General features: G+C 41.9%; 1 protein-coding gene across 2 annotated transcripts; it reads left to right on the top strand.

Moving 5' to 3' along the window:
• The first annotated feature begins 9 nt into the window (after positions 1-9).
• LOC146492413 (ADP-ribosylation factor-like protein 6-interacting protein 6) lies at positions 10-7,868 on the top strand. 2 transcript variants are annotated; one of them, XM_085151452.1, is made up of 6 exons: positions 10-274; positions 383-510; positions 642-771; positions 1,223-1,276; positions 1,775-1,907; positions 3,386-4,356. In XM_085151452.1, the coding sequence occupies exons 2-6, from the start codon at positions 502-504 to the stop codon at positions 3,477-3,479; spliced, it is 420 nt and encodes a 139-aa protein (XP_085007578.1). In that variant the 5' UTR covers positions 10-274; positions 383-501; the 3' UTR covers positions 3,480-4,356. The 2 variants fall into 2 exon arrangements, with proteins under 2 accessions (XP_085007578.1, XP_085007577.1); XM_085151451.1 differs by having other exon boundaries at positions 20-274; positions 383-771; positions 3,386-7,868.
• The last annotated feature ends 1,898 nt before the right edge of the window (positions 7,869-9,766 follow it).

The raw sequence follows: 9,766 nt of genomic DNA, 5'->3' as shown, positions 1-9,766 counted from the left end.
AAATATTAAAATGTTGATTGTTGGAGCAATTCAGCAGATAAAACAGGTCAACACGAATCAACATACAATCAGTGCAGATCAATGACTGTCGGAGCTTTCTACAGTCATTGGTGCAGATTAATATCAGCCAATCAATCATACAAATTTCCATCCATTCTCTTCCGCTTATCCAGTTCAGGTTCGCCGGTGGGCTGGGGCCTATCCCAGCTAAGGAGAGGCTCACACGGATTTTGAGGCACAAAATCTTTGCAACACCTGTGAAGAGTGAAACACGGTGATACTTTACCATAACTGAATTTAAAAGAAACATACATTAAAAAAAATATTTAAAAGACTGTAAGTGGCCTAGCTAAGCTTGTTTCCACATATTTTACTGTGGCAGTTTAAACTACACCAACGGAACCCCCTCGGGGACAATTTTGTGTGCGGAAGCGAAAAGTTCAAACATGTCATCAGCAGTTCCTGGTACAAGTTAAAAGCAGTCGGGTCGTCACTGTGAGCATGTCATCGGTCTGTATGTTCACAAACTGTCCCTCTGTGTATACGAAAGCTTCGTTCTGCTGAGCGAGCTGTGAAAAGTTTGATTTTCAGACATTTGTTCATTTGTTCATTTGAGTGAGCAGCGTTACATGTTCGGACAGGAGCCCGCCAGGAGCGCGAGGCGGAACGGCCCCAAACCATGGCCCGTGGTCGCGCTGTCGGTGCTGGGCTCGGCCGGAGCGGTGGCCGCGGTCGGGTTTCTCTGCGCCCTGATCTACCCCATACTCAAAGGTAAGCGCGCGGCCCTGTAGCGCACGCGCACATCAGGATCAGATCAGTGGGATCAGAAAAGGAAAAAACAGTTTTTACTGTAGGATGATCGGCCAATCCAAAGGCATGTTTATAATACAGTCATCACCAGCAAATGCTTTCGTACAAAGTATTTAATACATTTGTTCAATAATTTTTCATTATTACACATAATAATGAATAAATGCACATCTGTGGATGATTTCTTTGCATGTGTGGACTTGTCAAATATTTGTTATATCATTATAATATATTAAATTATATGTGTGTGTGTGTGTGTATATATATATATATATATATATATATATATATATATATATATATATATATATATATATATATATACACACACATATGTGCTTGTCTGGCACAGGACCAGTTAGGATCTGTCTTTTTAACAAGTGTTGGTCAGCATAAGTTGTGATTGTTTCAGAGCTGCGGGCAGAGAGGGTGACAGGAGCGGATGGCACTGAAGAGAGGATGCTCGGTAAGTATCTGTATTTACTGCTCCGTCCAGATACTTGTGTTCACCATCATGCTCGGTTTCCACTTTCTTTGGTTCCATGTGCAGCACATATACTTAGAGAAAGCTCTAATACCATGTTTCAACATTTCTGAAAAGTACTGTACAAAGTAACTGGTGTAAATATCTGAGGGCTGCAGCTTTCATTACTTATTATTCTGCAAAATCTTAGAAACTAATCTTTACTAAAGTAACAAAAGAGATCCACATAACAACAACTTTGGCATAGACATGTTTATTTAGACTGTGGGTCCAAAAGTTCTGTGTTTTTGTATATATTGTTTTTATTGTAACATCAAAACAAAAACGAATCATGTTTTATCAGTACGGAGGAGAGTGGAAGCAGTCGAACTCAGTGTGACAAGGATGATGCTGTTGCTGTTTCTCCCTCATTGTGTAAAACAAGGGAAGCGATCCAGGCTGTAGAAACTGTAACCCTGACCCTGCACTGTGTGTAATCAGGCTTCTGGAGTCTCCTGGTCCTGTCAGTATTAGCAGGATGCATCTGCTGCGTCTTCTCGTGGATGCTCACCTACCTTGACTCGTTCCAGCCTGGTCTGGATTTCCCGACGCTGCGGACAGTGGCCCACGTCAGGTAACACACTGGGATACGCTTTGTATGAGCAGAAGAATCAGGAATTCTCCCTTATGATGCTGATTTCTTACACATGATTTTTCTCTTCTGTTCTTCAGATCAAACAAATTTGAATATTACACAAAGAAAACCTGAGTAAATACCAAGTGCAGTTTTCATTTATTAAGACAATCTATCCTAATCTACCTGGCCCTAAACTCTTCTAAAGTAACTGGTCCTTGTTCCAGCATGAACAGCCTGTTTAAGGCCAAACAGTCTGGTTTCAGTCTGGACTTTGACTGGGTCACTGCCAAACCTTCATGTATTTATTGAGCCATTCAGAGGTGGACTTGCTGCTGTGTTTTGTTTTTTAACTTTTTTATTGTTTTTCTTTAAACACTATACAACAAAACAAAAACAACATCAACAAAACAACAACAAAAAGATAAATACAACAAGCAGGATAACAAAAAAAAAACAAAAAAAACATGTTGGATCTCTTTGTTTCTACAGTTTGATCATTTCTCATTATCAATGTGTTGGTCTTTATCCTGTTGGGTTTATGTACTCAGTCCATTTCTCCCACTTTTTATGGTATTGATCGTCCTGAGTCCTTATTCTGTAGGTCAATTGTTCCATGATTTGTATTTCATCTATAATTTTGATCCATTCGTCCTGTGATGGTGGCTCTATCTTGTTCCATTTTCTTGTAATTGCCTTTTTACAGGCAGCAAGCATAATTTTCAATATGTATCTATCTTCTTTCAACACATTTCCCGTAATGACACCAAAGTATAATAATGTACAAGTCTTAGATACAATATAACCCAGAATTTTACCTATAACTAAATGAATATCTTCCCAAAATTTGCTGCTGTTTTTGGAGACTTCACACTCCAACAGATGCATTAGAGAGGAACTTGGGGTTCAGTATTTCGCCCGAGGATATTTCACACGTAGATCTAAACAGTGAGGAATCAAACCACCAACCTCCTGAGTTACAGACACCCGCTGTTCACGAAGCAGCCTTTGTGTTCTTTCGTCCCCTTAATGAATGAAACAATGATTTAAAAACTGCATTTGTATTTATTCGATTTATCTTTGGCTATTTAAGAAACATTTAAGTCTAACAAATATGAAAAAAAGGGAAATGAGGAAAAGGGAAATACTTTTATACTCTATATCAGCGGTCCCCAATCCCAGTCCTCGAGGGCCGGTGTCCCTGCAGGTTTTAGATGTGTCCTTGATCCATCACAGCTGATTTAAATGGAGAAATGACCTCCTCAACATGTCCTGAAGTTCTCCAGAGGTAATGAGCTAATCATGTGATTCAGGTGTGTTGACCCAGGGTGAGATCTAAAAACTGCAGGGACACCGGCCCTCACGGACTGGGATTGGGGACCCCTGCTCTATATTATACTTACAGTACTGTACATTGAATTTCTTGATATTAAAATAACACTAATCAATAATAATCAATAATATCTCTCTTCTTCTAGAGACGTTCCTGACCATGGCCTCCACGTGGGATATGCAGTTGCTGTTCTTAATGGCATCATGGCCATGCTCACCATCATCTGGAGTCTCTGCTGACACACACACACACACACGCACACACACACACACACACACACACACACGCACACACACACACACACACACACACACACACACACACACACACACACACACACAAGCCCAGGGAAATACCCACAGGAGTTTTAATGTGCTGTTATTGCTGCTGAAACATGTGATCTCACAGCTGTGCACTAACTGAAGACACCTTCTGTGAACACTGGTGATGGAGCTGCAGCTCAGCCTGTGTTTACCTGCAGCTGGAGACAGCAGCTTCCAGCCTGCAGCCCTGGATTAAAGCTCTGCATGTGGGGCTGTAAGCAGTTCAAACTCTGACACACTGCATGTGTTCAGATGAGACTGTGAACAGCTGATTAAGCACCCAAACAGGAAGGTTGCATGCTCAGGTCTAACATGGCAGCTTTGGTCAAATTTGAAACAAACAAAAGAATTAAACTTCTTACTGCTGATGAAGTGTTTTCGTCTTTATTTCCCGGGTCGGCTCTCTTCACCTGAAGGCTGAACGAAGCTTTGAAAGTTGTTAAAAAGACAGAACAATTCTTCATTGTCTTTAAAAAGCTTTAAAGAGTTTTAATTGCATTAACAATTTATAGCAAAGTGCATTCTGCAGTTTTAATATTTAATAAGATTCGTGGTTTCAATGCCAAACTCTCATTTTATCAGAGTAAATTCAGTGGCCTTTCTACTTGTAAATGCTTTGCTAGATTAAAGGGAACATGTTAATAATAATCAGCTTATGAAGAAAGTTTTCACATTTTCCCTCCAGTGGGTCAGAGCTGCTTCATGGCATGACAGGGACCTATACAACTTTATATATGTGGTTTTTATGTTCTAGCTGAAGTGTGCTAATAAACGGAGCTCATGAATGCTTTTATATTATTTACATTTTCATGGTATGGGACGATGATTCAATTCAATTCAATTCAATTTTATTTATATAGCGCCAAATCACAACAAATGTCGCCTCAAGGCGCTTCATAGATACAGAGAAAAGCCCAACAATCATATGACCCCCTATGAGCAAGCACTTTGGCGACAGTGGGAAGGAAAAACTCCCTTTTAACAGGAAGAAACCTCCGGCAGAACCAGGCTCAGGGAGGGGCGGCCATCTGCTGCGACCGGTTGGGGTGAGAGAAGGAAGACAGGATAAAGACATGCTGTGGAAGAGAGACAGAGATTAATAACAGATACGATTCAATACAGAGAGGTCTGTTAATACATAGTGAGTGAGAAAGGTGACTGGAAAGGAAAAACTCAATGCATCATGGGAATCCCCCGGCAGCCTACATCTATTGCAGCATAACTAAGGGAGGATTCAGGGTCACCTGGTCCAGCCCTAACTATATGCTTTAGCAAAAAGGAAAGTTTGAAGCCTAATCTTAAAAGTAGAGATAGTGTCTGTCTCCTGAATCCAAACTGGAAGCTGGTTCCACAGAAGAGGGGCCTGAAAACTGAAGGCTCTCCCTCCCATTCTACTTTTAAATACTCTAGGAACAACAAGTAGGCCTGCAGAGCGGGAGCGAAGTGCTCTAATAGGGTGATATGGTACTACAAGGTCATTAAGATAAGATGGGGCCTGATTATTTAAGACCTTGTATGTGAGGAGCAGGATTTTGAATTCAATTCTGGATTTAACAGGAAGCCAATGAAGGGAAGCCAAAACAGGAGAAATCTGCTCTCTCCTTCTAGTCCCTGTCAGTACTCTTGCTGCAGCATTTTGGATTAACTGAAGGCTTTTCAGTGAGTTTTTTGGACATCCTGATAATAATGAATTGCAGTAGTCCAGCCTGGAAGTAATAAATGCATGAACTAGTTTTTCAGCGTCACTCTGAGACAGGATATTTCTAATTTTAGAGATGTTGCGCAAATGGAAGAACGCAGTCTTACATATTTGTTTAATATGTGCGTTGAAGGACATATCCTGGTCAAAAATGACTCCAAGGTTCCTCACAGTGTTACTGGAGGCCAAGGTAATGCCATCCAGAGTAAGAATCTGGTTAGATACCATATTTCTAAGCTTTTCAGCGCCGAGTACAATGACCTCAGTTTTATCTGAGTTAAGAAGCAGAAAGTTAGTGGCCATCCAAGTCTTTATGTCTTTAAGACATTCCTGCAGTTTAACTAATTGGTGTGTGTTATCTGGCTTCATGGACAGATAGAGCTGGGTGTCATCTGCATAGCAGTGAAAATGTATGCTATGTCTTCTAATGATGCTGCCTAGGGGAAGCATGTATAATGTAAACAGAATTGGTCCTAGCACCGAACCCTGTGGAACTCCATAATTAACCTCAGTGTGTGAAGAGGACTCTCCATTTACATGCACAAATTGGAGTCTATTAGATAGATATGATACAAACCACTGCAGTGCAATACCTGTAATACCTACAGCATGTTCTAATCGCTCTAATAGAATATTATGGTCAACAGTATCGAATGCTGCACTAAGGTCAAGAAGGACAAGCACAGAGATGAGTCCACTGTCAGAGGCCATAAGAAGATCATTTGTAACCTTCAATAAAGCTGTTTCTGTGCTGTGATGAACTCTGAAACCTGACTGAAACTCTTCAAATAAACCATTCCTCTGCAGATGATCTGTTAGCTGTTTGACAACTACTCTTTCAAGGATTTTTGATATGAAAGGAAGGTTGGAGATTGGCCTATAATTAGCTAAGACTGCTGGGTCTAGAGATGGCTTTTTGAGTAAAGGTTTAACTGCAGCCACCTTGAAGGCCTGTGGTACATAGCCAATTATTAGAGATAGGTTGATCATATATAAGATCGAAGAATTAATCAATGGCAGGACTTCTTTGAGCAGTTTTGTAGGAATGGGGTCTAAAAGACACGTTGATGGTTTGGAGGAAGTAATTATTGAAGTTAACTCAGAAAGATCGATTGGAAAAAAAGAGTCTAACTTAACATCAATGGAACTAAGAGTAGCTGTAGATAATATTACATCTGTGGGATGATTATTGGTAATTTTTTCTCTAATGATAAAAATTTTATTTGTGAAGAAGTTCATGAAGTCATCACTAGTTAACGTTAAAGGGATGGTTGGCTCAACAGAGCTCTGACTTTTTGTCAGCCTGGCTACAGTGCTGAAGAGAAACCTGGGGTTGTTCTTATTTTCTTCAATCAGTGATGAGTAGTAAGCTGTTCTGGCTTCGCGGAGGGCTTTCTTATAAAGCAACAAACTATTTCTCCAGGCTAAATGATGATCCTCTAAATTTGTGACACGCCATTTCCTCTCCAGATTACGAGTCATCTGCTTTAGGGTACGTGTTTGAGAATTATACCACGGGGTCAGGTACTTCTGATTAGAGACCTTAGTTTTCACTGGAGCTACAGTATCCAGAGTCGTACGTAGTGAGGAGGTGAAATTATTAACAAGATAATCGACCTCTGTTGGGGTAGCGTTCAGATAGCTGCTCTGCTCTGTGTTGGTACAGGGCATTGACGATGATAACAGTGGCTGGATTATATTCTTAAACTTAGTTACAGCGCTTTCAGAAAGACATCTACTTTGATAAAGTCCACTCTCCACTGCTGCGTAATCAATTATTGTAAATGTAAATGTTATCAAGAAATGATCAGACAGGAGAGGGTTTTCAGGAAACACTGTTAAATGTTCAGTTTCTATGCCATATGTTAAAACAAGATCTAGAGTGTGATTAAAGTGGTGGGTGGGTTCTTTTACATTTTGAGAGAAACCAATTGAGTCTAACAACAGATTAAATGCCATGTTGAGGCTGTCATTTTTAGCATCTACATGGATGTTAAAATCACCCACAATAATTATTTTATCTGAGCTCAGAACTAAATTAGATATAAAGTCTGAGAAATCAGACAGAAACTCTGTGTAAGGCCCAGGTGGACGATAGATGATAACAAGTAAGACTGGTTTCTGAGTTTCACAGCTGGGGTGGACAATGCTAAGCATCAGGCTTTCAAATGAATTAAAAGTCTGTCTTGGTCTTTCATTAATTAATAGACTGGTGTGAAAAATTGCTGCCACACCGCCCCCTCGACCTGTGCTTCGAGATTTCTGGTAGTTAGAATGACTCGGGGGTGTTGATTCATTTAAACTAACATAATCATCCTGCTGCAACCAGGTTTCTGTAAGGCAGAGTAAATCAATTTGTTGATCAATTATTAAGTCATGTACTAACAGAGACTTGGAGGAGAGAGACCTAATATTTAATAATCCACATTTCACTGTTTTACTCTTTGGTTCAGATGTGGATACTGTATTGTTCTTTCTTTGTAAATGTTTAAGTTGTTTGTTTTTTGTCTTTTTGGAAGCAGACACAGTCTCTATGGAGATGGGTTTTTGGGGGGGTAGCAGGAGGAGAGAAGCTGCAGAGAGGCGTGTAAGACTGCAACTCTGCTTCCTGGTCCCAACTCTGGATAGTCATGTTTTGAGGGGTTTAATAAATTTGTCGATATTTCTAGAAATGAGAGCTGCTCCATCCAAAGTGGGATGGATGCCATCTCTCCTAACAAGACCAGGTTTCCTCCAGAAGGTTTGCCAATTATCTATGAAGCCCACATCGTTTCTGGGACACCACTCAGACAGCCAGCAATTTAAGGAGAACATGCGGCTAAACATGTCACTCCTGGTCTGATTGGGGAGGGGACCAGAGAAAACTACAGAGTCCGACATTGTTTTGGCAAAGTTACACACCGATTCAATATTGATTTTAGTGACCTCTGATTGGCGTAACCGGGTGTCATTACTGCCGACGTGAATTATGATTTTATTGAATTTACGTTTACCCTTAGCCAGCAGTTTTAAATTTCCTTCAATGTCGCCTGCTCTGGCCCCTGGAAGACAATTGACTATGGTTGCCGGTGTCTCTAGCTTCACATGTCTGAGAACAGAGTCACCAATTACCAGAGTTTGACCCCCGGCGGGTGTGTCACCGAGTGGGGAAAAACGGTTAGACACATGAACGGGTTGGTGGTGTACCTGGGGCTTCTGTTTAGGACTATGCTTCCTCCTCACCGTTACCCAGCCTTTCCCCAGCTGCTTGGGGTCTGCCGGGGAACAGCTAGCGGGGCCTACGCTATCTTCGGCTGCACCAGCTACAGGGGCCTGGCTAGCTAAGGGTGAGAGCAGGGTGCAAAGCCGAGTCTCCAATTCAGTAATCCTGGCCTCCAGAGCTGCAAATATGCTACATTTGTTACAGATATCATTACTGCTAAAGGAGGCCGAGGAGTAACTAAACATCTGACACAATGAGCAAGAAAGTGCAGAAGGGACAGGTGAAGTAGCCATGGTGCTAACGGGTCGGCTACGAGCTAAGCTAGCGAAACAGTACAGAGACAGTGAGTGAATACTATAAATTAGGTAGTGAGTACACAGAAAGTGTGCTTCGGATGAAGCACGTGAAGATTATACTGTGAAAAAAGAATGTATTTAAAAGTTGTTAATTAAACTGCTAAGCAAATAAGCTACTCAGAAACACCACTGTGTTTGAGCAGGAACAGGAAGCGATACTATACCACAGAGCGAGCGAGCGAACACCAAGTGACAGCGCCATGATCTGATCATCTGACCACCACCTGATCCAAAGAGCAATTTAGATGGCCCCATCCTATCACTGAGTCCAGGGAGGGCGCCTGATGACCTGGTGCAGCCTGAACAAACAACATGGGCCCAGCTTCCTGTGGGCTCTCCAAGCGTCAGAGGGGACGTCGAGGGCAGAAGCAGTCCGATGCACTGGTGCTGAGGCCGTTGGGGCGCAGAAACTCAGATGTTTGAAAGAGCCTGAGTGAGTGAGTGAGGTTGATGTAGTCACAACAGATGATTCATCAGATTCCCAGAGAGAGAGAACACGCCTTCACTGCTCTGGAGTCTAGTGGCGGCGTGCTTTACACCACTACATCTGATGCTTTGCATTGGGCTCGGTGATGTAAGGCTGGGATGAAGCACCAGTTTATCTGAAGGTCACATGAAGTTTGGAGGTCTGTACTGAAAGTTGGCCACTAAGTACTTCAGCATCTGTTTTACGTTGCCCACCGCTTGGTGGCTGAGGTGCTGTCCTTCCCCATCGCTCCCACTTTGTTGTTCGCCTCCACTCACAGCTCACTGTGGAGTCTTTAGTAACGAGGGAATGTCAAAACTCACCTTATTGCAGAAGGTGCATCCCATCACCATAAAACGAGCTCCTGAGAGCAACGCGCTCTTCCACAAATGTTTGCAGAAGCAGTCTGCACAGGAAGTGACACCTGAATTCGCTGATTTGGACGGGTGAGTGAATACTTTTGGCGCTTTCACTTTCCAG

This window comes from Neolamprologus multifasciatus, chromosome 23 (assembly GCF_963576455.1).
Source record: "Neolamprologus multifasciatus chromosome 23, fNeoMul1.2, whole genome shotgun sequence".
In the NCBI taxonomy this organism is placed as follows: domain Eukaryota; kingdom Metazoa; phylum Chordata; class Actinopteri; order Cichliformes; family Cichlidae; genus Neolamprologus; species Neolamprologus multifasciatus.
The sequence above is the reverse complement of the archived record's forward strand: the minus strand, read 5'-3'. Positions and strand labels throughout refer to the sequence as shown.